This window comes from Tursiops truncatus, chromosome 11 (genome assembly GCF_011762595.2).
Source record: "Tursiops truncatus isolate mTurTru1 chromosome 11, mTurTru1.mat.Y, whole genome shotgun sequence".
Classification (NCBI taxonomy): domain Eukaryota; kingdom Metazoa; phylum Chordata; class Mammalia; order Artiodactyla; family Delphinidae; genus Tursiops; species Tursiops truncatus.
In genome coordinates this window covers 96,184,007-96,210,170 of record NC_047044.1, presented here as the reverse complement: position 1 = coordinate 96,210,170, position 26,164 = coordinate 96,184,007, and the positions used below count along the sequence as shown (strand labels likewise).

The 26,164-nt window shown below is 52.5% G+C and overlaps 2 protein-coding genes and 1 non-coding gene across 5 annotated transcripts in view; all 3 read left to right on the top strand.

The window, feature by feature from the left end:
- The window catches only part of NCAPD2 (non-SMC condensin I complex subunit D2), a 28,556-nt gene extending 9,600 nt beyond the window's left edge, over positions 1-18,956 (top strand). For 2 of the 3 annotated variants that reach the window (XM_073789112.1, XM_019925985.3), the window contains exons 3-32: positions 537-612; positions 891-949; positions 1,436-1,617; positions 1,929-2,071; positions 4,379-4,506; positions 4,579-4,702; positions 4,883-5,030; positions 6,024-6,221; positions 6,571-6,705; positions 6,805-6,892; positions 6,989-7,169; positions 8,511-8,635; positions 9,146-9,385; positions 9,685-9,859; positions 10,361-10,445; positions 12,065-12,198; positions 12,880-13,012; positions 13,106-13,190; positions 13,266-13,433; positions 13,729-13,898; positions 14,606-14,717; positions 14,792-14,915; positions 14,998-15,153; positions 15,496-15,673; positions 15,762-15,856; positions 16,326-16,406; positions 16,555-16,738; positions 18,018-18,144; positions 18,249-18,404; positions 18,625-18,956. In XM_073789112.1, the coding sequence (XP_073645213.1) occupies positions 537-612; positions 891-949; positions 1,436-1,617; positions 1,929-2,071; positions 4,379-4,506; positions 4,579-4,702; positions 4,883-5,030; positions 6,024-6,221; positions 6,571-6,705; positions 6,805-6,892; positions 6,989-7,169; positions 8,511-8,635; positions 9,146-9,385; positions 9,685-9,859; positions 10,361-10,445; positions 12,065-12,198; positions 12,880-13,012; positions 13,106-13,190; positions 13,266-13,433; positions 13,729-13,898; positions 14,606-14,717; positions 14,792-14,915; positions 14,998-15,153; positions 15,496-15,673; positions 15,762-15,856; positions 16,326-16,406; positions 16,555-16,738; positions 18,018-18,144; positions 18,249-18,404; positions 18,625-18,713 (4,079 nt within the window). In that variant the 3' untranslated portion in view covers positions 18,714-18,956. The remainder of the gene's footprint in view (positions 1-536; positions 613-890; positions 950-1,435; positions 1,618-1,928; positions 2,072-4,378; positions 4,507-4,578; positions 4,703-4,882; positions 5,031-6,023; positions 6,222-6,570; positions 6,706-6,804; positions 6,893-6,988; positions 7,170-8,510; positions 8,636-9,145; positions 9,386-9,684; positions 9,860-10,360; positions 10,446-12,064; positions 12,199-12,879; positions 13,013-13,105; positions 13,191-13,265; positions 13,434-13,728; positions 13,899-14,605; positions 14,718-14,791; positions 14,916-14,997; positions 15,154-15,495; positions 15,674-15,761; positions 15,857-16,325; positions 16,407-16,554; positions 16,739-18,017; positions 18,145-18,248; positions 18,405-18,624) is intronic. The other variant, XM_073789113.1, reaches the window with a different exon arrangement.
- LOC117314384 (small nucleolar RNA U85) lies at positions 1,033-1,359 on the top strand. Its single transcript, XR_004529131.1, has one exon. It is a non-coding gene; the product is annotated as a small nucleolar RNA U85 (small nucleolar RNA).
- Positions 18,957-21,520: 2,564 nt separating the features above from the next.
- On the top strand, positions 21,521-25,910 carry GAPDH (glyceraldehyde-3-phosphate dehydrogenase). Its single transcript, XM_019925987.3, has 12 exons — positions 21,521-21,635; positions 21,888-21,928; positions 23,741-23,840; positions 23,921-24,027; positions 24,146-24,236; positions 24,358-24,473; positions 24,554-24,635; positions 24,858-25,009; positions 25,093-25,171; positions 25,254-25,337; positions 25,421-25,518; positions 25,626-25,910. Exons 2-12 carry the CDS (start codon positions 21,906-21,908, stop codon positions 25,693-25,695), a joined length of 1,002 nt encoding a protein of 333 aa, XP_019781546.1. The 5' UTR covers positions 21,521-21,635; positions 21,888-21,905; the 3' UTR covers positions 25,696-25,910.
- Positions 25,911-26,164: the final 254 nt, after the last annotated feature.

Below are 26,164 nucleotides of genomic sequence, written 5' to 3'. Positions count from 1 at the left end.
ATTTCAAAATTGGAAAAAAAAAGATCCTGAGTTTATGTTCATTACTCAGTTGGACAAGTCACATAATTTATTTTCCCATAAAATAGGCACAGTACTGTTTGCTTCATCTAGTTCAGAGATGTGGTAATAAAACTCAAGTAAGGCTTTAATTGTAAAACAGGACAAAGTGTCAGATGTTATAATACTAGATTACATTGAAATGAAGTGTCTACTTTTGTGATTCTACCAAGAAAAGCAATTAACTCCATTTTCTGCCATGAGTAGAACTTACCAAAAAGGCCTGTCCCCGGGCTTCCCTGGTGGCGCAGTGGTTGAGAGTCCGCCTGTCGATGCAGGGGACATGGGTTCGTGCCCCGGTCCGGGAGGATCCCACATGCCGTGGAGCGGCTGGGCCCGTGAGCCATGGCCGCTGGGCCTGCGCGTCCGGAGCCTGTGCTCCGCAACGGGAGAGGCCACAGCAGTGAGAGGCCCGCGTACAGCAAAAAAAAAAAAAAGGCCTGTCCCTCTGTATTGATCAGTTTCTTTCATCTTTATAGCATTTCAGGCTGCCTTTCGATCTCAGGGGCCCCTGGCTATGCTGGAGCATTTTGATACCATCTACAGCATTCTGCAGTAAGTACCCTCTGATACTTTAAAAAGAACTGGTGGCTCTTTGCCCTAACTTTGCATGTTAGTCCTGAAATTCCAATTTATAGTTCACTGATAAATGGTTCTGGGTGCTGACATTTCTACTCATGAGCATTTACCCCAGCTTGCCACCATATTTATTCAGTCGAGTAGTTCCACGTGTTTTTTTGTTTTAAGTATTAGATTCCTCAGGTTTGATCTGATCTATTAGAATGGGCTCTGCAGGTTCCTGTCTCACCCCCCGCACTTTCTTTCCCTCATAGTCACTTCCGAAGTATAGACCCTGGCCTCAAGGAAGATACTCTGGAATTCCTGATAAAAGGTGTTTATGGGATAAAAGGTGTTTATGGGTCGGGGGTGGGGGATGGAAGGTGTGTGTTGCTGTTTGTTTGTTTACTGTTTCCTGCCACATGATGATATCAAGGCTGTGGTGATTCAGTTGGTTTGGCTAAGCCCAGGGACCTCTGACCTATAGGTCTGTAATCTTGGTGGGCAATACAGAGTTATGTGTGTTCACTGTAAGGGCAGACCAACAATAAATTCTTCCCACTCTTGAACTGCCTCTCTTCAATAGAGGCAGTTCTTCCTGTTGCCAGAGAGAAATTGGGGTAACTGGAGTGAGAGAGTAGGGATAGGGCATGTTCAGGATATCAGGGTCAGGGGTCCCAGAGGACTTAGCTTGTGTTGTAGCCACTGAGAGATGAAACACAGATCTTTGGTAATCTGATGGCTGCAAGTGCTAGGGGTTTTGAAGTTGGGTTGTATGAGGAAAGTGAATGAAACTGACTCCAGATCCTGCCCCTCGCAGTGGTATCTCGCCATACCCAGGAACTTCCCGCTATCTTGGATGATGCAACTTTGAGTGGGTCCGATAGAAGCGCACACCTAAATGCCCTCAAGATGAACTGCTATGCTCTGATATGCCTCTTGGAATCCTTTGAGACCATGGCCAGCCAGAAAAGCCTCATGGACCTGGCCCTTGGTGGGAAGGTAATTTGTTGTTCCTGGCTCACTTAATATGGGATCTGGGGAGATACGGGAACTGGTGGGAAAGATGGAATTCAGTGATTCTGAGAATCTTTTCCTTTCTGCCCTTGACCCATGTTTAAGGTTTATGAGGAGGTACTCAAAAGTATCACAATGTATCTTTTGCTGACAAGCAGCTCTTTTATATTTTGGAACTTGTAATACTTCCGTCTTACCTTCTACCTTGTCTCAATACTGGATAGTTTGGGCACTCAGACTAGCAGATCATGATCCTTTCAGCTTCCTTATTTTTTCTTAAGTATATCCTTTTTTAGGGTAGGAAAGCCCGGGCCAAGGCAACCCATGGCTTTGACTGGGAAGAAGAGAGGCAACCGATTCTTCAGCTTTTAACACAGCTGCTCCAGTTGGACATCCGTCACCTGTGGAGTCACTCAGTAATCGAAGAGGAGTTTGTCAGGTGGGTAGTTGATTGCTATGGGTGATATTGGCTGTGAGGAATGAGGGCTCTGTTGCTAGATATGCTATATATATATATATATATATATATATATATTTATGTATGTATGTATGTATGAATGAACGACTGCGTTGGGTCTTTGTTGCTGTGCGCGGGCTTTCTTCAGTTGCGGCGAGCAGGGGCTACTCTTCGTTGCGGTGCATGGGCTTCTCATTGTGGTGGCTTCTCTTGCTGCGGAGCACGGGCTCTAGGCATATGGGCTTCAGTAGTTCTGGTGTGTGGGCTCTGTAGTTGTAGTGCGTGGGCTCTAGAGCGCAGGCTCAGTAGTTGTGGCGCACGGGCTTAGTTGCTCCGCAGCATGTGCGATCTTCCCGGACCAGGGATCGAACCCGTGTCCCCTTCATTGGCAGGTGGATTCTTAACCACTGCACCACTGGGGAAGCCCTAGATATGCTTTTTGTTTTGTTTTGTTGTTTTTCAATTTTTTAACTTTTTATTTTGAGATAATCTCAGATTTACAGAAAAGTTGCAAGAATAGTACAAAGAATCCTCTATACCCTTCAGACTCCTCAAATGTTAACATTTTACCACATTTGCTTTACTAGATATGCCTTTTAAATACTTCATTTCATCCCTCAGTTCTGTCTGTAATACACAGAAGTATTCCCATTACGTTGAATTGTTCAGAAGTAGATAATGAAGATTAGAAACTGCGTTGAATTTCTCATCTTTAATGCCATTTATTCATTCATGAAACAGTATTTACTGAGAATCTCCTAGGTGCATGGCTGGTGTCATTAAAGTCACTGAAAACCAGCGTTTCTGCCCTCTTAGAGTTTATATTTTAGATCAGAAGACAATTTTTTAAATAAGTAAAAATATATAGTACGTCTTATAGTTTATTACTGTGGAGAAAGATAGTGGCGGGAGTGGGAAGTTTGATGGGAAAGTGTTGTAATCTTTATCAGCTGTTCTAGCAAGACCTTTTTGAGATGGTGATATTTGAGCAAAGCCCTCGAGAAGGTAATGAGAGCCATGAGGATATTTGGAGGGAGAGCAAGGGCAAGGGCAGGAAACAGCAAGGACAAGGGAGGGAGTGTGTTGAGCACATATAAGTAATAGCGCTGAGGCCAGAGCTGGCAGCTGAGACAGGGTGAGGGGTAGGCTGTGAGGTCGGGGCAACAGGGAGCCAATTGCAGATCCTCATAGGCCGTCACGGTTTGGCATTTATCAGAGTGAGATGGGGCCCCTCGGGTTCCAAGCAGGGCAGTGAGGTGGTCTGGCTTGTCTTCAACAAGGTCGTCCTGGCTGTTGTGTTGAAACAGACTCTGGAGGGAAAGGAGGAAAGCGGGAGACCAGTAAGGAGGCTGTGGCGGTCACTTGGGCAAGAGATGACAGTTGCTTAGGCCCGAGAGGGCGCTGGAGATGGGGAGAAGTGCATGCAGTCTGCACTTGTTCTTTAAGGAGAGCCTACGGGGTGAGCTGACAGATGCGTGAGGTTTGAGGAAGGGTGTGGTCGAGGGTGACTCACCCAGGGTTTTCGCCTGAGCATTTGGAAGAATGTAGCTGCCAGTAACTGAAATAATGGGGAAGGCTGTGGGAGCGTGTTTGGGGGGACAGTAGAAGTTCTGCTTTGGACATAGAAAGCTGGAGGTGCCTATTAGACATCCAAATAGTGTCAGGTTTGGTTGTGGAATGTACAAAGCTGGAGGAAGACAGGACAGCGGTCTAAGCTAGAGCACACATTTGGGAATATAATGCATTTATATAAATGGTATTTGCAGCCATGCGACTGAATGAGATCACTAAGTCAGTAAGCACAGCTAGAAGAGGGCAGAAACCCAAGGACTGTGCCTTGGGGCCCTCCAGCATCAGGAGAGTGAGATGAGGAGAAAGAGCCAGCTGAAGAAACTGAGAAGGGAGGCTGGCCTCCTGGTACCAAATGAGGCATGTTTCAAGGAGAAAGAAGTGATCAGTTGTGTCAGATGCAGCTGAAAGGTCAACTAAGATGAGGACTGCGTTGGCCATTTAACAATGAGAAGTCAGTGGTGACTTTGTCCTGTCTTTTATCATATATTCAGCTTCTGTAGACATTATAACTGGTTGAAAGTTGGTAATCCAGAAGGAGGAAGTACCTATCTTCCTCCTTTGGGGGTCAGCAAAGCAAAGCAACTTGGTGTGGAAGGCGATAGAATAAAGAAAACTAGAAGACCCTGACTGGGGCAGCAGAGGTGGAATGAATGAGGCAAGACCAATGTAGTTGAGTCCAGACCGCTGATGTCACCATCTCTACTCTTCCTTTCTCAGTTTGGTTACTGGCTGCTGCTACCGCCTCCTGGAGAACCCCACCATTAGTCACCAGAAGAACCGCTCCACCCGGGAAGCCATAACACACCTGCTTGGTGTCGCCTTGACACGTTATAACCATATGCTGAGTAAGTTAGCCCTCCGCTTTGCCCCACCCTTTTCATCTTGCCCATGGTTTCTCACGTGTAGCACTTCCACAGGTGCCACTGTGAAGATCATCCAGATGCTGCAGCACTTTGAACACCTGGCATCTGTACTGGTGGCGGCTGTGAGTCTGTGGGCAACTGATTATGGGATGAAGAGCATAGTAGGAGAGATTGTAAGGTGACCCTTCCTTCTCTAATTTCTAATTCTCATTTCCCTCAGGGAGAGTATAAAGATTGGAAATTGCTTCTCTGTGTAACATTAGATTCCTTCAGATATTAGATGCCAACTTTACCTTCCCTTACTGGGACCTGAGTAATTAAGTTATGCTGCTATGGCTGTGTTTATTCCCCTGTGTAGAGAGATTGGACAGAAGTGTCCCCAGGAGTTGAGTCGGGACCCTTCAGGGGCCAAGGGCTTTGCCGCCTTCCTGACAGAACTAGCGGAGCGTGTCCCGGCCACCCTGATGTCCAGTGTGTGCATTCTACTAGATCATCTGGATGGAGAGGTAGGCGGTCCCCTGGGGATCTCAGGGTTTTCTAGGGGTTTTAAGTGCATTGTTGAAAGGCTGTTTCTTAACAAGAAGGAAGCTTTCACTGAAGTCAAGTTGTCTAGGCTAATCACTGTGGCAGTTCCTTCCTATAGAGAAGCAGATGAAGTTTATTGAATTAAATAAAGAGCCACTTATTAATCCTATTTCAGTATCACACTGGTTTCACCCAGGTCTGGAAGGGGAGAGTCTAGTGAGAGTGACTCAGCTGTGATTCTGGTTCCCACCCGTTCCTCAGGATGAAGCCCCTTCCTGCCCACCTGGTTCTCAGATCCACCCACATCATCTGTCTTATCCCTCAGTGTTAGCCTGACTGCTTCCCAAGCTGATGCTGGCACTCCTCGGTGAATGTCAGGAACAAAGGCAGTCTGCTTGTTCATCTAATGTACTATAACCTTTTATGCAAGATCCCATTCTCAGGCTCTTGGCCTGGCAAAAACCCCAAACACTGTTCCCCATGATTCTGTAACGGACCTGGTTGGCACCAGGGCTGATTTCTGCTTCCCTGTAAGTAAGATGTGGGAAGGGAAGTGTGAGAGAAAGGCGGTGTTTATTAGTAAGGATCAAAGGCTTTGAGGCCTCAGGTGAAAGGTAGTAATTAATGCTTTTCAAACATGTGTTGGTGGATGGATGTGATTTCATATTCAGCTGCCACCATGGTTACCTGGGTGAGCCTTGTGGGGAAAAACTGCTCTGGGCTCTTGTTTATTTTGTCCCTACATTCTCCTGACCAGACAAGGCCCTTCTGGGATTCAGCTTTTTCTAGTGACCTCAGGAGTCAATGAATACCTGCTGGGCAGTTGACCAGAGAAAGTCAGAGCTAAGAAAAGCAAGCTTAACCTTGCCTAAAGGCCTTACCCCTTCTTTATGCCTGGATGAGCACAAGAGTTTAGGAAAACGACAGTCAGTATGGGGGTGCAGAGGCTCATACCAGCCTCATATCCCTCTCAGAATTACATGATGCGCAATGCCGTGCTGGCGGCCATGGCGGAGATGGTGCTGCAGGTTCTGAATGGAGATCAGCTGGAGGCGGCAGCCCGAGACACCCGAGACCAGTTCTTGGACACCTTGCAGGCCCACGGCCACGACGTCAGCTCCTTTGTGCGGAGCCGTGTTTTGCAACTCTTTACCCGAATCGTCCAGCAGAAGGTGAGTGTCCTTTGACGTGATAAAGATACACGGTACCCCTCTATGTACAGGCCGAAGAAAAGGAATCCAGGGTCAAAAGAAGAGTAGCTATGTCAAAGAAGAGTCTAGAATTCAGGATTCTACTACCAGTAATAAAGGTCTTCCTCTATCAAGGACAAGGATTCTGGGCTCCATTTAAGGACTACGGTATGTCTTAAGCACTACAGACAGTCCTCTTGAGCTATTCACATCCCGCAGAAAAGTTTCCTTAGAGTGAGTGGCTAGCTCATGTAGAGTGTACTTCACGATCATCTTGAGCAGAATGGAAGGTGTGGGGCGGGATCTGATCCTGTCTTTCTGTTCCACGTAGGCTCTGCCCCTGACACGTTTCCAGGCAGTGGTGGCCTTAGCAGTGGGGCGTCTGGCAGACAAGTCGGTGCTGGTTTGTAAAAATGCCATCCAGCTCCTTGCCAGTTTTCTCGCCAATAATCCCTTTTCCTGCAAGGTAAGTAGTCTGGGCCCACCCAAAAGAGAAGGAATTAAATGGAAATAGCAGTGAAATTCCATGACTCAGTGACCCTGATGTTCATTTTTACCTTGGTAGCTTAGTGATACTGACCTTGCTGGACCGCTGCAGAAGGAAACCCAGAAATTACAAGAGATGAGGGCCCAGAGGCGAGCTGCAGCTGCTTGTGAGTAGTTGCTGCGGGGGAGTTCTCACCCCAGACATCCTTCTCCTTGCAGCTGGAAACTCAGTGCAAGAGTCTAAGTGAGACTTTCTCATTCAGCCGCAGCGCTGGACCCAGGGGAGGAGTGGGAAGCCATGCTGCCAGAGTTGAAGGCTACCCTGCAGCAGCTGCTGAAGCTTCCCCAGGAAGGAGAGGGGATGCCCGAGGAGGTTGCCGAAACAGAGACAGCGGAAGAGGTGGAAGGACGCATCCGTCGATTGCTAGCCAAAGCTAGTTACAAGTATGTGAAAGAATGGGATATTCTCTCATGACCTGTCAGGTTTAGAGTTAACTTTTGAGACACAATATTTTTTTTTAATTGAAGTATAGTTGATTTACAGTGTTGTGCTAATTTCTGCTTTACAGCAAAGTGACTGTTAATACACATATGTACATTCTTTAACACTGTTTTTTTTAAATGAACTGCACTTAGGGTATGCTGCCATCAGATGGTGGTAGGTGTTTTCATTGCAGTAATAGTCTGAACACCAGATATATGCCAAAGGCAAAGTCTACAATTAAGCATGCTTTTCTGCTTTTACAAATGTTTAAAAAAACTACTAAAACAACTAGACATAAATCGTGTTATAATTAAATATGACCAAAGTCCTGCTTCATTTGAAGAAGACGACCTATAAGTATAATCCTATTTCTATAAAGTAAGTTACTTAAACTTTCTGGGTCTCAGTTTCATTATTTATTTAAAAATAGTTGATTAGGTCATAAGATCTCTAGTGGCTTTTTAATTCCAAAATGTGTGAGCTGATAAATAATAACAAACGTGCTCAATCGTACCTTAATTTTTAAATCAACCTGGTATGAATCCTGATCTTAGAGGAAAGATTTTTGTGACTAGAACTTGAGAGCACCTTGGCAACAAAAGCGTTAGAGCTGTCCACAGGTATTCTTAAACCTCAGCCACAAGTCATTAGTTTACTTCCTACCTAACTATGCTGCTCAGAAAGGCTGAAGAGAGGGTGGCTAGTTGGCTAATTCCCTACGTCTCTCTGGTGTCTCTCTTTGCTGAAGCGTAAAAGGCAGCTTGCTCTGCCTCCAAGCGTGCTAGTGATGAGTTAGGAAAAGGCTCCTTCTCATGTTAAAGATGCCCCTCCTCCCTCAGCAGTCCTCGCGGCCAGTGCTGGGCGGAGTTCTTAACAGCGGAGGTTCTGGCTGCCAGTTACAAATTTAAACGTGTTAGAACGTAACTTTTTAACAGTTTAATAGCAGAGTTTGGGGGGATTTTTTTGGTTTTTTTTTAAGCAGGAAGCTACTTTTTCGTAATTAGACAATATATTCACATCATACAGTATTTAAAATTTGAACAAGGACGTGCCATGAAAAATCCCTTCCAAACCTGCTTTCCAGCCAGTTAGTTCCCTTCCCATAGCGAGCCTCCTTCTAGAGATAATATGTAGTCACACAGTCAGACATATCTACATTTTTTCCCCCTTTTTATACAAGTGACAGAGTTCTCTACCAGTAGGTCTAGGTTCTTGATGGAATCATGACACAGGCTCCCTGACACAAGGCTGCAGTGACACTCTTATGGGTGCCTGATTGGTGACAGGTGATGTTCTGTCAGGCAGGCCATCATTCTCACTCAAGAAGCCATAGGCCACTTCCAGGAATCTGAACCCTTCTGTCATATGGACCCAGAGGAGTCAGAGAAGACTGCGTTCTTGAATCTCTTAGGAACTATCTTCAAAGGTAAATTCCTTTTCCTTCTTCAGTCAGCAAACAAGACACTTCAACTGTATTTATAGACCATTTACTTTCTGTCAGACACTGGCCTGGCTGGCAGCCTGGTGCTGAAAGAGGCCAGAGGGGAGTTAGTGGTGCTTCTGCTCTGGAATGGAAGCAGCCTACGGGCCTAAGATTTAGTCACGGGGTATAAAAGGTTATTTCCAAACTGTAGAGGACTTGAGGAATCTTTTTTGAGAAATGAACCAACATATTTTAGAATAAATTCTAAATTTATACTTTCCTAGTGGGAATTCCCTGGTGGTCCAGTGGTTAGGACTCTGCATTTCCATTGCAGGGGTCACAGGTTCGATCCTTGGTCAGGGAACTAAGATCCCGCAAGTAGCGCAGCACGGCAAAAAAAAAAAAAAAAAAAAGCTTTCCTATTGTAGAAACAAATATTCAGCGATGTTTAGAACTGTTGGGTTTCCCCGTATACCCTTGAACGAAAACCATCCTGTAATTCTTTAACTCTAGGCCCAGCAGCTCCCACACAGGAGAAGAATCCCCAGGGGGCTGCGGGGAACTTGGGCCCAGGAGAGACTGGCTGCAAAGACAAGCCCAGTGTGTCAGAGCCTGAGAAATGCAGGGAAAACGATGAGCTGGTGAAGCAGGAGATGCTGGTGCAGTATCTGCAGGATGCCTACAGCTTCTCTCTGAAGATCACAGAGGCCATTGGCATCATAAGCAAGATGATGTATGAACACACAACTACAGGTACGCCGGCATCCCCTCTGCAAGGACTGGGTCTTGGAGTTGGAAGAACCAGTCTTGTCCGTACTTTATTGATGTCTGTCTGCTCTTTTGAAAGGCCCGGATTCTTTCTTCAATTTGCTTTGTGTAGCCCTGCGGAGTGTGCATATAGTATTTCACAGGGCATTTAGGGGAGTTGGCATCCTCAGGGAAAAAGGAGGAAGGCCTCCGCTCGCATGTTGCTACATTAAGAAAGGTTCCGCCTTTAAGTATTGGGGGAGTTTTGCCAAGCAGATAGGTGACATTTGTGTCTGTCCTCTCAGTGGTACAGGAGGTGATTGAATTCTTTGTGATGGTATTCCAATTTGGGGTACCCCAGGCCCTGTTCGGGGTGCGCCGCATGCTGCCTCTCATCTGGTCGAAGGAGCCTGGTGTCCGGGAAGCTGTGCTGAACGCCTACCGCCAACTTTACCTCAAACCTAAGGGGGACTCTGCCAGGTAGATGGGCTGTGTTTCGCCTCCTGAAGGAGTTGGGGGGAGTGGGCACCCTTCTTCTAGAGGCGTTCTAGCTCCAGAGGCACTAGGTCTGTAATGGGCTCGGGGTGGGGCTGAACTTACAGTGAAACCCATCCTAAGCAGTTATTTGGTTTGTTTTTCTTTTTATTGAAGTATAGTTGATGTGTACAATATTAGGCGTCAGAAGTGTGCAATATAGTAACTCACTATTTTTAAAGGTTATACTCCATTTATAGTTATAAAATATTGCCCACGTACAGTATATCCTTGTAGCTTACTTTATACATAATAGTTTGTACCTCTTAATCTCCTGCCCCTGTATTGTCCCTCCCCCTTCCCTCTCCCCGCTAGTTTGTTCTCTGTATCTGTGAGTCTAAAGCAGTTATTTATTATTTGACATTGTGGTGGGATTGCCTAATAACCTGTTTGCCAGGTTCAGCTTCTTGGGCTTTTAATGACCCCTGATCTCTGCTGTTCCCACAGAGCCAAGGCCCAGACTTTGATTCACAATCTCTCTTTGCTGCTAGTGGATGCCTCAGTTGGGACCATTCAGTGTCTTGAGGAAATTGTAAGTCTCCTCACTTTGACTTACTCATTCAGCAAGTATTAGTGAGTGATTACTATGTGTTCAGCAACTTTCTCAGCCCTGCAAAGAAGTATAAGATTATTCGCTTTCAAGTCTAGGTGGCAACCCAAAACACAACACATTTCTAGAGCAATGCAGCAGATTGCTAAGTGGCCCAGGCAATGATTATAGTAGCGATAGTAATATAATAATAGTAACACATTATGCCAGGTACTGTATTTAGCACTTTGCTCAATTAATTTGCTAATCCTCACAACAGCCCTAGGAGGTTGTGCTATTATCAGCATTTTACAATGAGAAATCTGAGGCACAGAGATCTTAAAGAAGTCGGCTAATTCCAGCTGCTTAGGAGCAAAGGTTGAGATTCAAACTCGGGCATAAGAGTTCCAGAAAACATACTCTTACCTGGTATATTATATTGACGAGTAGAGTGGGAAAGGGAGCAGTGTGAGGTGGAATACTCGAGGGAAAAGCTTCCTGAAGGTGGCAGTACTTAATCTGGGCCTTGATGAGTAGGATTTAGAGAATTAAAGAAAGGAAGGAGTTAAAGAGAAATGAAAAAGAAATGAAAACATTTCAGACAGAAAGCCACGAAAGAGCACTGCCTATGTTGTAGAATGAAGACGATTGTGTTCTGGCTCAAAACTGTCATCTGGAAAAGATAGGAAGCTGGAAATGTGGGTTGGAACTAAATCGGGAAGATCCCGGGATGCCTTTCAAGAGTCTAGGACCTGAACCTTGTCAGCCAGGGACTCCAGCATTTTAGTGAGGCAGAGCTGCTTTGAAGGGTTTGGATTATGGGACAGAAGGCAGAGGTGGTGCTGCGTACCAGCGTCCACTGGGAGGAGCGTCACCGCGGGAAAGAAGAGCCTGCTGGTGGCACTTGGCCCGAGATCTTGTAGAGTGGCTGCTGGCCAGGAGCCCATGCAGCGGGCAAAGGAGAGCTATCTCTGCATGGTGAGCAGAGCTGTGGCATGGTGAAACAGACGTCTGGGGAGGTCACAGCATACAGGTTGGTTGGAGCAGAGGCTAGGGACAGGGATGTCCCTGGAGGCTGCTGTAGATGTGCAGTGACAGGGGTCTAGACTTTGGGGGTGGGAGGAAAATCTGGAGAATTGCACTTTAATGGAAGATAAATTTTAAGAGGAAGAATAGGTCGGACTAAGTGACTGATACATAAAATATTAGGTGACTATGAAGTTTGAAGCATATGTGACTGTTGGTGTTGGTGCCGTTGGCAAAATGAAAAGGCAAGAAAGGACGATGGCGTCCATTTCAGACATGCTGAGCTAGCGGTTACAGCAAGAAACCTACTAGAAATCCCCAGAATGTAGTCCAGACTGTAGATCCACAGGAACTCGAGGTCAGTTTCAGTGTGTCATCTTCATGAACGTAGATTTGAAGGCATGAAAGCAGAAAAGTAACAGAGATGGAAGTACCTCTCCAGCCCCCACTTTACATTTCGAGCCTCCTCCTTCCTCTCCCACTCCTCAACATTGCCTTTACTTACTTAGGTTCTCGATATTCTCTTCAGAGGAGGTGGACCAAGCATCAGGGGAATTGTTATTTTTTGGCCTGAGCCCTTTTTCTTTTCTCTTCAGCTCTGTGAGTTTGTGCAGAAGGATGAATTGAAACCAGCAGTGACCCAAGTGCTGTGGGAGCGGGCAACGAAGAAGGTGCCCTGCTCTGCTCTGGAGCGCTGTTCTTCTGTCATGCTTCTCGGGATGATGGCACGGTGAGGCTCAGATCCAGACAGGCGGTAGGACGAGAGAGGAAGGGAAGGTTCTCTTAAGACTGCTTCAGTGGGGCTTCCCTGGTGGTGCAGTGGTTGAGAATCTGCCTGCTAATGCAGGGGACATGGGTTTGAGCCCTGGTCTGGGAGGATCCCACATGCCGCGGAGCGGCCAGGCCCGTGAGCCATGGCTGCTGAGCCTGTGCGTCCGGAGCCTGTGCTCTGCAACAAGAGAGGCCACGATAGTGAGAGGCCCGCGCACTGCGATGAAGAGTGACCCCCGCTTGCCACAACTACAGAAAGCCCTCGCACAGAAACGAAGACCCAACACAGCAAAAATAAATAAATTAATTAATAAACTCCTACCCCCAACATCTTCTTTTAAAAAAAAAAAAAAAGACTGCTTCAGTAATAGCAGTCAGGCCCAGCTGAGCTCTGTGCACGCATCAGCCACCTAAATGGAGAATAAAACAGTGACCGTACCAGTCTACCCCCAGGCAGCAGAAACAGTGGGGTCAACAGAGCAAGAGGGATGCCAAGGGGCCAGCCCTATGCCAGAGCCTCTCTGTAGCGCTCCAAGGCTCTCGAAGCCCTGAGTTGGGTGCTGGTTCCTACCCCCTTGGTGTTGTCCCCCACGCAGAGGGGTCCGTGAGTGGCTTTAACTCTATGGCTTCCTTCTCCTAGAGGAAAACCAGAAATTGTAGGAAGCAACTTAGACACACTGGTGAGCATAGGGCTGGATGAGAAGCTTCCACAGGACTACAGGTTGGCCCAACAGGTGTGCCGTGCCATTGCCAACATCTCTGACAGGAGGAAGGTACGTGGGGTGGGTACGTCCAAACTAAGGAGAGTGGGCATTCTCCTGTCCACCGTCAACACGCACCCGCGTTGTCTTCCCTGCTTTCGACAGCCTTCTCTGGGCAAACGTCACCCTCCCTTCCGGCTGCCTCAGGAACACTGCTTGTTTGAGCGACTGCAGGAGACGGTCACGAAAGGTGAGCTACCATGAAGGGCCTCGGGCAGAATTGGGCCTTTGTCTGCAGTGGCAACTTCTCCCTTCTGCTGCGCAGGCGTTGTCTGCCCAGACCCACTCTGGATCCCATTCAAGGAGGCGGCAGTGACCCTCATTTACCAGCTGGCAGAGGGCCCCGAGGTGATCTGTGCCCGGATGCTGCAGGGCTGTGCAAAGCAGGCCCTGGAGAAGCTGGGAGAGAAAAGCATCCCCCAGGAGGCCACGAGTAAGTAGGCAAGAGGGTCGGTGGGCCCGCGGGCAGCAGCCAGCTTCTGCTGCCGTCCCTGCCGGCCGGGAGCCACTGATACTACCACTTCCTACAACCACTCCCGATCCCCTCAACCCCTGCTGTCCCTTTCTGTCACTCAGGCCGGGCCCGTCACTGCTACCACACCCTCCACCCCCAGCTCTTGCCTCTTCACTGGGGTGTAGAGCGCGTGAGCAAGGGGGCCATCAGTATGGCGGGGCCTGTGAGACTTGATTGTCTTTTTCTCCGGGCTTTCCCGCTCCCCCTCCTGCAGAGGACACGCCTGTGCTCCCCACTTTCCTGTTGATGAACCTGCTGTCCCTGGCCGGGGATGTGGCTCTGCAGCAGCTGGTGCATCTGGAGCAGGCAGTGAGTGGAGAGCTCTGTCGGCGCCGAGTTCTTCGGGAAGAACAGGAGCATAAGACGAAAGAGCCAAAGGAGAAGGTGAGTGGCACGCCTGCGCATTTGGGTTCGGGTCCCAGGCGTTTCCCAGATTTGCTTCCGGCCCTCGGGTCCTTCACATTTCCTTCTGGGGATCTCCGCTTCTCTCCTGTTAAATGAGCTGATGGAGACTGCCTCCTTGCTGCAACTACTCTGGAAATGATTAGTGAGAACAAAGATGGCACCCAGGAAGGAAAGTTTTAGGTAAATACAGAGCATCGAGATAAGGACCTTGGCATAAGACACAGGCTGTGCCCTAGGCAGTGTTTGTTAGTTAGCACACTCCCAGGGCCTTTCCGGCAGCCTTGGTGACTGGGCGTAGCACCTGATGGGACCTTGTGTTCTCTCCACTAGAGGCAGTGATGTCTGGCAGACAAATGATTGACAGAGCCCTGCAGCAGTGAGATAAAGTCTGCCCTTCTCTGTGACCTTGAACCATTGTCTGGCAGGCTCCGTCTGTTTACTGTGTCTAGGAAGTTATGTGCTTCTGAGGAGGAATTCAGAAGAGGTGTGGGGTGCTTCAGCAACTTGAACACAAACGGACCTAGTTCTCTTCCGGTTTAATTCAAGAGTCCTTCTTTGGATACACGTGACACGCCTGTGACTGGTTTTGCAGAATTTGCCTTTCCCCAGATCCATTTGTGCGAAATGAAGGGTAGGCTGGAATCAAAACGGTCTGCTCACCCATGACCTGGCTGCTCTCCCATCAGAATCCAAGCTCTGAGGCCACCATGGAGGAGGAGATGGGGCTGGTTGGGGCTACAGCTGATGACACCGAGGCAGAACTCATCCGCGGCATCTGTGAGCTGGAGCTGCTAGATGGTGAGAAGAATTGCTGAGTGGCCCTCTCCCTGGCTAGGTAGGCTGTCCCAAACCTAGAGTTGTTCCTTCACCAGGCAAACAGACACTGGCTGCCTTTGTTCCACTTCTGCTTAAAGTCTGCAACAACCCTGGTCTCTATAGCAACCCAGAGCTCTCTGCAGCTGCTTCACTTGCCCTCGGCAAGTTCTGCATGATCAGGTAGGCCTTGGGGTGGGCATCACCTTCTCCAGGAGGATGGGGGATGGTATGGTTTCCCTGATGATCCTCTCTTTGCCCCTAGTGCCACTTTCTGTGACTCCCAGCTTCGTCTTCTGTTCACCATGCTAGAAAAGTCTTCGCTCCCCATCGTTCGATCTAACCTCATGATTGCTACTGGGGATCTGGCCATCCGCTTCCCCAACCTGGTGGACCCCTGGACACCTCATCTGTATGCTCGGTGAGGGACACCTCACAGCACCTTCGCCGTCCCTGCCAGCCCTGGAGGCTGTGGTGAAGTCAGTGTGAGAATCCCCAAAACTGTGCCCTGGTCTTTAATGTTCCCTTGAACATCTGTGCAGGCCCTGGCTGAGTGTGGCCCCAAAGGGATTGATGTTTCTTCTCTAAAGCCTTGGTTACAGCCTTGGCCTCTTTCCCCAAACCCAGCTTTCAACTCTAAACATCCCCTAACTGCTTCTAGAATGGCACTAGGAAGAGGCCATAGAGTCCTACTGAGGGCCTGTCTGCCAGCGTCAGCTTTAGCCCATGGTCTTGGTCCCAATGACTCGGATTTCATTCTTAGTCTCCGGGACCCCGCTCAGCAAGTGCGGAAAACAGCCGGGCTGGTGATGACCCACCTGATCCTGAAGGACATGGTGAAGGTGAAGGGGCAGGTGAGCGAGATGGCCGTGCTGCTCATCGACCCTGCCCCTCAGATCGCTGCCCTGGCCAAGAACTTCTTCAACGAGCTCTCCCACAAGGTGAGAGGTGGGGGGCAGCTTAGAGCTTGCTGCTGGGGGAACATGCAGGTCACCTCGTCTCTTTGATATGACTCTCTCTCTCTCACAGGGCAATGCGATCTATAACCTCCTTCCAGATATCATCAGCCGCCTGTCAGCCCCTGAGGGAGGAGTGGAGGAGGAGCCTTTCCACACCATCATGAAGTACAGTTCCCTGGGCCTTGGGGCACGTTTTCCATTGTAGAGCAGCCTTAGGAATCAGACAAACCTGTATGTGATTTCTGGCTCTGCTACTCTTTAGCCTGTGGACTTCAGCAATAACCACCTCTCTGTGCCTGTTCCTCCTGTGTAAAATGAGGCCAGAAATACTTCCCCTTTATTAGTTCTTGAAAAGATTCAATAAGGCAAAAGTCCTGACACTGGACAGCAGCTGCTTTTGTTATAAATTGCGTCACAGTGAAATTCCTCAGGAGGGTGGGGTGGGCCCTCCCCTGAGGCGTGAGAGAGGGCAGGAGGTACAGGCCCGGGCATGGGCTGCGGCAGAGAAGAGCCTGCTACGGAGTCAGGAGGATGACAGAAGGCTGGTGCTGGGGAGGGTACGGGGTTGATGTTGGCAGTGGGTGGGTTCGGAGCTGCCCCCAGAGACGGCACATCCGTATCTCCCCTCCTGCAGGCAGCTCCTTTGCTACATCACCAAGGACAAGCAGACCGAGAGCCTGGTGGAGAAGCTGTGTCAGCGGTTCCGCACGGCCCAGTACGCTGCCTGCCTTGAGGGCTCTTTGTGGCGAGAGGGAAAGAGCCCTCCCACCCAGGGGCCTCCCCGGGGCTGTGGGAGGCTGATGAGGAAGGAGGCCTTTCCCTCCTGGGTCCCACTGCTCCTCACAGAGCCATCCCGCCCGCAGGACCGAGCGCCAGTACCGGGACCTGGCCTACTGCGTGTCACAGCTGCCCCTCACAGAGCGGGGTCTCCGCAAGATGCTGGAAAACTTCGACTGCTTTGGAGATAAACTGTCAGACGAGTCCATCTTCAGCGCCTTTTTGTCCGCTGTGGGCAAGTTGCGGCGTGGAGCCAAGCCCGAGGGCAAGGTGAGCGGTGCCCGCCCGCATTCCAGCCGCAGTTCATTCCGCTGTTCTGAGGCTCTGGATTTCTGACTTAGCCCCAGCTGATTGCAACCAAGTAACCAGAGTGACCTGAGACCAGATCTTTCTGTCTCCAATTCCTGATTCTTTGTTTCTCTTTTTTCTTTTCTTTAGTAGACTTTACTGAGGGCAGTTTCAGGTTCAAAGCAAAATTGAGTAAAATACAGAGTTCCCCCATGTGCCCCCTGCCCCCAGGCAGGCACAGCCTCACAGCCTCCCCGGTTACCCGCATCCCCGCCAGAGGCTAGAGCAGGACATCCATGAACCTGCCTGGACACATCACCATCGCCCAGAGAGCGTGGTTTCCGGGAGGGTTCACTCTCGGTGATGTGCGCGCTGAGGGTTTAGAATGTATTGTGACCTGTGCCCACTGCTGTGCGACATTCAGAGTAGATTCCCTGCTCTGAGCATCCTCTGCTCCCCTGTTCACCCCACCTCCCCGAAGCCCTGGCAGCCACTGGTCTGTTTACTGTTGCCACAGCTTCGCCTTTCGCAGGGTGTCATATCATCGCACCCACACGGTATATGCTTTTCTCAGTTGTGTTCTTTCATCCAGTGATATGCGTTTAAGGTCCTCCATGTCTTTTCACGGACTTGTTTTTTTTTGTTTTTTTTTGTTTTTTTTTTTTTTTTTTTTTTTTTTTTGGCTGCGTTGGGTCTTCGTTGCTGTGCGTGGGCTTTCTCTAGTTGCGGCGAGCGGGGGCTGCTCTTCGTTGCAGTGCGTGGGCTTCTCATTGCGGTGGCTTCTCTTGTTGCGGAGCCTGGGCTCTAGGTGTGTGGGCTTCAGTAGTTGTGGCACACGGGCTCAGTAGTTGTGGCTCACAGGCTCTAGAGTGCAGACTCAGTAGTTGTGGCACATGGACTTAGTTGTTCCGTGGCATGTGGGATCTTCCCAGACCAGGGCTTGAACCCTGTCCCCTGCATTGGCAGGCAGATTCTTTTTCGCGGGCCTCTCACTGTTGTGGCCTCTCCCGTTGCGGACGCACAGGCTCAGCGGCCATGGCTCACGGGCCCAGCCATTCCACGGCATGTGGGATCTTCCCGGACCAGGGCATGAAGCCGTGTCCCCTGCATCGGCAGGCGGACTCTCAACCACTGCGCCACCAGGGAAGCCCCCAGGCAGATTCTTAACCACTGCACCACCAGGGAAGCCCCAACTTGTTTCTTTTTAATCATAGAAATAACTATATTTCCAGGCCTGCTTTTCACCTCTTTTTGCCTCCAGGCTGTAATAGATGAATTCGAGCAGAAGCTTCGGGCCTGTCACACCAGAGGTTTGGATGCAATAGAGGAACTTGAGATTGGCCAAGCGGGTAGCCAGAGAGCCCCATCAGCCAGGAAACAGCCTGCTGGTACGTGAGGCAGCCCCTCGTGGGACAGACCAGGCGGGGCCATCCTCTCAGATAGAGGTTCCTTTTGTCTTTCCTTTTTGGACTCATGCCTCTGCCTTTTCTAGTCTCTAGACACCGGCGTCTGGCTTCTGCAGCGTCACACAGTGACTTTGTCACACCTGAGCCCCGCCGTACTACCCGATGGCATCCAGACACCCAGCGGCAAGTTTCAAGAAAGAAACTCAGAATCGTCTTCTCAAGTGATGAGTCCAGCGAGGAAGGTACGGGGCTTCCTTCCACACCGAGCCCAGAAGAAGCATAGCTCGGGGGGGCGGGGGGGAGGCTGGCTTTGATGGGGTCCTGCTGCATAGGCCCCCTGCCCCCAAGGTCCTCTTCCTCCCTGTGCAGTGTGGCCTGGGACTGTCCCATTTGTTCTCTGAGACCTATGTTTCACCATCTTTGTGACTCAGCTTTTTCTTATTCCCCCAATTCTTTGAATAGAACCGTTAGCAGAGATGACAGAAGATGAGACACCCAAGAAAACCACCCCCATCCGCCGCCGAGCATCTGCTCACAGGCACAGGTCCTAGGGGCAGCCTTGCCTGTTCCCAACCCTGCTGTGCTGGTGTCTTGTGGAGTGACCTTGAATTCCGTTCCCCTTGTAAAATACTTGTTTGCCTGTCTCCTTGTTTTTTTAATGCATAAATGGTCTTTGTAACAGACGGCTTTGCTCTTAAACTAGCCTAACTGAACTGAGTTGAGCTGCTTTCCTTGGAATATACATTTGCCAGTTTCCTAGTTTTCCAATGAATAAACGTTTTTATATACTTTTAGAGGTTTTTCCTAAGCTCATCTTTGTTTCACCTTTCTCGTTAGCCCAGAGGCAGGCAGCAGATAGAGGGTTATTGATCCAGAAGATGATGAGCCCAGGAGTCTGGGGCCCGTCCAGCATCTGCTGAGTTTCACGCCCCCTCAGTGCCTCATCTTTCCCTCTCGACCTCCCCACCCTGCACGCGTGGCAGGATTGCTCCGCTGTGCAGAATTAGGCAGCGTCTAGACTCCAGATCCGCACTTCTCAATCTGGGGGCAATTTTGCCCTGCAGGGGACAGTTGGCAACATCTAGAGACTATTTTTGTGGTCACAACCCAGCAGGGAGGGGTGCTACCAGCAGCTAGGGGGCTGAGGCCAGGGATGTTGCTAAATATCCTACAATGCACAGGACAGATCCCACCACAGAAAATGCTCCGGCCCAAAATGTCAGTGAAGCTGAAGTTGAGAAACCCTCCTCTCCAGCAAGGGCTGGCTTCTGTCCTGCCCTCACCCCGACTCGTGCCCCTGACCCCATCTCTAAAGACAGGTGACTGACCTGGCCAGGCTGATGGGAGATCAGGTCATGATTCCCCGTCAGCTCTAGACAGTGTCTCTGGGGACTGTCTGCCAGGGATTCCTCACCACGTTACAGGGTCTGCAGCAAGTCAGCCCCTCAGATGCAGGCCCCGTCCACCCCCTCCTACTCCCCAGTTCCTCTCTGCTGAATCACCTGAACTGGAGGCAGTGAGGCTGCTGTCATGGCTACAGTGGTGTCTTTGCTGTCATGACAACAGCACACTGCATCAGTCAGTCGTGCTCTCGGAGCACTGAGCTCCCTTTTCAGCAAAGGACAGTAATGAGAAATGACAAGCACGCGGCAAAGGGGGACGTGCTTTGGGTAGCACAGGAGGGTGGAGGGGCTCCTAAGGCCCTTGTCAGGGAAGGCGCTGCCGTCCTGGTGGAGCCTGAGGAGGTGGCGTCTCCCCTCCACTTACCCAGCAGACCCCTCAGTGCGGCGCTTCCCGCCTCCCCCACCATTAGCTGCCCCGTGGCCCTGCTCTTCCTGCTCCTGCAGAAGTCTGGCCATGGGCCATGCAGATGGCTGCCAGCCACAGCCAGCCTTGGGTCTGGGGCCCCAAGAGGGAGGGCAGTCCCAGAAAGGCAAGGGACGGGCTGGAGTCGGGGTGCAGGGCAGTGCTCTCTGCCTTTTAAGCAAAGGTTGTCACCGTGCGGGGCTAAACTTAGCCACAGGCTTTTCAGCTGGAAAAGGGGGCTGGTCTCAGGTTACGCTGGGCCAGCAAAGAGGCCCCAATTCTGTCCCCCAGCACCTGCTGATGGGCAATGTCCATCCCACCCCACCCCCCTCTAAATCCTCAACCCTTCAAGTCCTCAGAACCAGCCCTTCCTCCATCCTCAGCTTACAAACCCAGCACAGTGCCAGCTTCTGACTGACGGGTCTTGGAGAGGAATGGATCCCTTCCTCCACATCACGTGTGGGAAGGGGCTGGGGGCCTGTTCCCACCATATGCCCAAGACCTCCCAATATTTTTCCTCTTCTGGACTCCTCACCCTGCCCCCAACATCCCCTGGACGCAGCCAGTGAAGGGGAGGCCCTGGCTGCAGGGCTGGCCTGCACGTCCCAGGATGGGGAGGGACTTCCGCCCTAGCGTCCTGCTCTCGGCCCAGGGCTGGACGGGCTGGACAGGGTGAAAGAGGCATTGTCTTCCAGCCGGGGCGGCACAGCCCTCACCTCAGGCTTCCCAGGAGAGAATTTGTGGGAGGCCTCCGGCCCTCTACCGGGCCAGCCCCCAGCAGCGATGCTATCCCGCCCCGGGGCCCCAGCCCGGGCCTAGGGGAGAGCAGCTGGTGCGCACAGGGCCTGGTTTGTCTGCCTCGATTCTCAGGTCTCCAGGCTGCCTGCGCCGCAGGACATCGTGACCTTCAGTGCAGACCCCTCCCCCCCATGCCTCCTCCGGAGCCTCCTTCCTCTCCAGGCCCCCACAGCCCAGGGCCCAGCCCCGGCCCCCGGCCCAGAATCCGGGCCGTTGGAGGGGGGGAGGGGGAGGGGGAAGGAGGACTGGGCAGGGTCCTGCGGGAGGCCCCTCCCGAGCCTTTTCCTCTGCTGTTCCAGTGTCACTACCGAAGAGCCTCGAGAAGTTCCTCAGCCTTCCCGCCTCTCAGCCTTTGAAAGTAGGGGAGCGGGGGCGGGGAGGAGGAGGAAGGGGGACCCTGCAGCCGCGAGCCGTCCCTGGCTCCGGGTCCAATTCCCTATCTAACCGGCTCCCCAAGTTCTCCCGTTACATCCGTGCAGCATCCCTCAGTTCTCACCAGGGCCCACGGCCCCGAGTCCACAGAATCCCGCAGTAACCCCCCGCCCCCAATCCCCGCCAAGCACCATCACCGGTCCCCTCCTCCTTTGGGCCAGTCTCGGTCCCCTCCCCCTCTCCCTCAGCCCACACGCGCGGTGCCTGCACATTTGAAGAACCAGGCTGGTCCAAAAGAAGCGGGGGGCCGACTACTCGCGACTTTACGGGCGCACGTAGCTCATGCCTCCGCACCCGGGGGCTGGGACTGGGCTAGGCGGGCGTGCGTCACCACGCCCCCGCCCCTCCCCTGCCCTATAAATTCCGCCTGCAGCCTTCCCCTGCGCTCTCTGCTCCTACCCGTTCGACAGGCGGCCGTGTGTTGTGTGCAGTGCCAGGTAAAGCCTGGCGGAGAGGGTCCACAAAGGGCTCGGGGATGGCCCCGAAAGGGACAGGGGGTGTGCGCGGGCCGGGGGTGCGGCTGAGGAGGCCGGGGTCCGGGTCGCGGGGCCCCCGCATTGCAGGGGCGGGAGGAAGGACGTGCGGAAACGCAGGTCCGGGATGGAGGCCTGGGGGAGGGGCGGGGAGGGCAGCGCCGGACTCCAACCGCTTCGCCGCGCGTTCTAATGCTCACCTCCCTCTGTCTGCAGCTGCGTCCCGGAGACAAGATGGTGAAGGTCGGAGTGAACGGGTGAGTTGCGGGGTGGCGCGGGGTGGGGCAGTAAGTCCTGCGCTCCCCACCGAATTGCGTCTGTGGGTCTTGCCCTACCGGGTCTCTGCCAGCGCGTGGGGGACCTGGATGGGGGTGGTCGTACCGCCCCCCAAGGAGAGCTCAAGGTCGGTGGTCAGACCTGGAGGAGGCCCTCGCAAGGCCTCGTGTCCCCCATCCCCGGCTGTTGCGCCTCCTGTTAACTCCGCCTCTGCGGAGCCTTCCACTCCGCCTGCGGCAGATACCCAGGAGTCTCCGATTCTTGATGTGGACCCATCCTCTAATCTTCCAGCTCGGGCCCTTTCTTTCATTTCGCGCCCTTCGCGGTCACGTGCTGGGGAGGAGCCGGTCCCCCACCTGCAGCCCGTGCCCCCGGCCGGGCGCAGCCCCGGGATGCAGGAGGCACAGCTGCGCGCAGAACCAGCTGGGGGCGGGGGGGTGGGGGCTGTTGGTCATCTGCGGTAACCAGCCGCCATGTTGCAACTAGGAAGGAAATGAATGAACCGCCCGTTAGGAAACCTTCCTTAGCCCTTCAGCTTTCCTCCTTCCTTGCCTATAACTGACCCTCCTACCCCTGTCTCGTGGGGTGGAGTCGCCTTTATCCCTTAAGCCAGGTGAGGCCAGGCTTTCCCGTTCTTGTTCAACTAGACCTCAACTCTGACCATCCCTTAAACCGCTAGCCACATTTCCCCCCAGGGATGATAGGACGCTTTTCCTAGATGGTTATCTGATGAATCAAAAACGTGGGTTTATGGGGGTGGCCTTGTGTTGTGTTGGGGTTTTTTTCCTTTCCTTTTTCCGTAGAGGTGTGGTAGCCGTGGCTTGGCGCCATGCTGGGGGAGCTGAGTCATGGGTACTTAGAAATTTTCCACCACAAAATGGCTCCCGGAGCTGCAGCCCCTGTCTTCACAGCGGCTCTCCTCGAAGCTTATTTCTTCCATCCATGCGTAGAGGTGACCCAACCCTAAGGGCCAGGCTGTAAAGGTCACCAGGAGGGATTAGGTGTCTGTGAGCCTCAGGCATCCTGCCCTTCTCCCCATCCCGTCTTCCAGAAACCAGATCCCCACTCCACCCTAAGCTGGGGTTAAATATAGCTGCCTGACCTTTCTGCAGCTGGGGTCCTGGGCTTCTGCTCTTTTCCACCTCCTCCCCCTGCCCTGCCCACACCCAAACGTCTGTTGCTCCCACTCCTGGTTTTTGGGAAAGAGCTAGGAAGGACAAGTACTAAGCAAATCAGAGTGCTGGGATTAGGGGTTGAGAAACCATTCCTTTTCCCTCTTTCCCTTTTGTAGGAGGGACTTGGGGAAGGGGGGGTGGGTTTCCCCTGGCCAGTTCACTTCTGACCTTTGCTCTTGCCCTTTGAGCTTGGTGATGCTGAGTGTACAGGTCTTTGCTCTCTAGAGGGTGTAGCCCGAAGCTGGGCCAGGCAGGAACAAGCATTTACAGTCAGATGAGTGCCATGTGCCTGTCACGTGCCCAGACTGTAGGTGGCAGCAGCAGCGCACCACCCTACCCTGTCGCTCCTCAACAGATTTCAGATGGGTGGGCAAGTCTTTGAGCCTAATCACCTCTTGGGCAGGATGTGAGCCTTCACTTTGTGGCCGGGCTGGGAAGCCAGGCTGGCCTGGCAGAGTTGCTTAGGAAGGTGAAGTGAGCTCTCCTGGGACTTTTCTGGTGGTAGCAAAGTGGCATCCTCTTCCCTCTGAAAGAGGGTGAGTGGGCCTGGGGCTGCTTGCATACCCAGGAGGACTCTCTCCTCCCTTCTCATGCCTTCTCACCTGTTGTCCCCCTCAGATTTGGCCGTATTGGGCGCCTGGTCACCAGGGCTGCTTTTAACTCTGGCAAAGTGGACATTGTCGCCATCAATGACCCCTTCATTGACCTTCACTACATGGTGAGTGCCACCCGTGCCGGTGGCGGGGAGCAGAGCCCAGCTGAGGCGCGGCCCCCTGATGCCCTCCCTCGTCCCCCCAGGTCTACATGTTCCAGTATGATTCCACCCACGGCAAGTTCCATGGCACAGTCAAGGCTGAGAACGGGAAGCTTGTCGTCAATGGAAAGGCCATCACCATCTTCCAGGAGTAAGTGTGGGAGACGGAACAGGAAGAAGTTTGCCTTGGAGGAGGTGCTGGAATGGGGTGACCTCCTTGGGTCCGTGGCAGCCCATGGCCCTGAGCTTTGTCCTGTCTTCCCTTGTAGGCGAGATCCCGCCAACATCAAATGGGGTGATGCTGGCGCTGAGTACGTGGTGGAGTCCACCGGCGTCTTCACCACCATGGAGAAGGCCGGGGTGAGCCACAGGGAGGCGGGAGAGGAGGGGACCCCGGGCTTTGGTGTGCCAGGAAGATTGGGTGGGGCGGACCTAGGCCGGGAAGGGGGAGCCTGGGTTTGTAAGTGCTCCTCTGCCGCAGGCTCACTTGAAGGGTGGAGCCAAGAGGGTCATCATCTCTGCCCCTTCCGCCGATGCCCCCATGTTCGTCATGGGCGTGAACCATGAGAAGTATGACAACCACCTCAAGATCGTCAGGTGAGCATGCGGAGAAGTGGGCAGATCCGCGCTGCGTGTTACGCGAGGGGCGTGCCCCTGACCTGCCTCCCTCTTTCCAGCAATGCCTCCTGCACCACCAACTGCTTGGCCCCCCTGGCCAAGGTTATCCATGACCACTTCGGCATCGTGGAGGGACTCATGGTATGAGTGATGCGGGGCTTGCCAGGGCACATTCAGTCCACACCCAGGGTGGGACCCTTCTCCCTCCCAGAGCATGGCCCTGGGCTGTGGGGCTGAGGGGCTGAGGGGCATCCGGGGTTCCAAGGGATCTGCTCAGGTCACTTCTTCCCCCAGTAGGAGGGAGGGGGAAGGGGTGGCATGGTGAGCACTAGGCAGGGCCTTCACGCCCCCTCCTGTCTCCAGACGACGGTCCATGCCATCACTGCCACCCAGAAGACCGTGGATGGCCCCTCTGGGAAGCTGTGGCGTGATGGCCGAGGCGCTGCCCAGAACATCATCCCTGCTTCCACTGGTGCTGCCAAGGCTGTGGGCAAGGTCATCCCTGAGCTGAACGGGTGAGACTCGCTGCTGCTTTTCTGCCCTGGGGACCCGGGGATCCGGGACGCCTGGTGCCGACTCTGCTTCCTTGTGTCTACAGGAAGCTCACTGGCATGGCTTTCCGCGTCCCCACCCCCAACGTGTCCGTCGTGGATCTGACCTGCCGCCTGGAGAAACCTGTAAGTTCCGGCTGGAGCAGCCTTGGTGGGCTGGGGCTTGCAAGACTGGAGCTTGAATGACCGCCTGTGTTTACGTCCTCAGGCCAAATACGAGGACATCAAGAAGGTGGTGAAGCAAGCGTCCGAAGGGCCCCTCAAGGGCATCCTGGGCTACACTGAGGACCAGGTACTGACGGGTCAGGGAACTTGGTGTCCACGTGGCCCCAGTGAGCAAGACTGGGTTCTATTCTTGGCCCTCTCCCTCCCTAGGTTGTCTCCTGTGACTTCAACAGTGACACCCACTCTTCTACCTTCGATGCTGGGGCTGGCATCGCCCTCAACGACCACTTTGTCAAGCTCATTTCCTGGTGTGTGGCTGGGGTGGTGTGGGAGTTGGTGCGCCAGAGTGGGACTGAGTCTGCTGCCCCCTGGCGGCCGACTCGGGAAAACAACCCTTAACTCCCTCTTCTTCCAGGTACGACAATGAATTTGGCTACAGCAACAGGGTGGTGGACCTCATGGTCCACATGGCCTCCAAGGAGTAAGAGTCCCTGGACCACCAGCCCCAGCAGGAACACAAGAGGAAGAGAGAGGTCCTCCGCTGCTGGGGAGTCCTTGCCCCAACTCCGTCCTCCAACACACTTGAGAATCTCCCGACCTCCATGCGGTTTCCATCCCAGACCCCCTGAGGAAGGGGAGGAGGAGGGGCTTAGGGAGCCCTACCTTGTCATGTACCATCAATAAAGTACACTGCACCCAGGCTACTGTTCTGTCTTGCTCCAGGGTCTCGGATAAAGGGGACGGGAGCTGGGCTGGGGCCAAGGAGAACTACATCTTGCTGAGACCACCCAACCAGGCAGGAGCCCCGCCCCAGGGCGGACACTGCTCCCCTGAAGGGCCACGTGTCCTCAGGTCACCTTGATTCCTCTCTGAGGCCTTTGGGTGCCACGGGGACTCGCTGTGCTCCAGATGGCTGTGGCTGAGCCCAGGAATGGCCTGGCTCCACGTATCCAG

What these genes read in the sequence shown, in the direction of transcription:
- GAPDH (XM_019925987.3), top strand. Translation starts at nt 21,906, where the DNA reads ATGGTGAAGGTCGGAGTGAACGG. An exon ending in GCCATCACCATCTTCCAGGA is followed by an intron (nt 24,028 to 24,145) that starts GTAAGTGTGGGA and finishes CTTCCCTTGTAG; the next exon opens with GCGAGATCCCGCCAACATCA. An exon ending in TTTGTCAAGCTCATTTCCTG is followed by an intron (nt 25,519 to 25,625) that starts GTGTGTGGCTGG and finishes CTCTTCTTCCAG; the next exon opens with GTACGACAATGAATTTGGCT.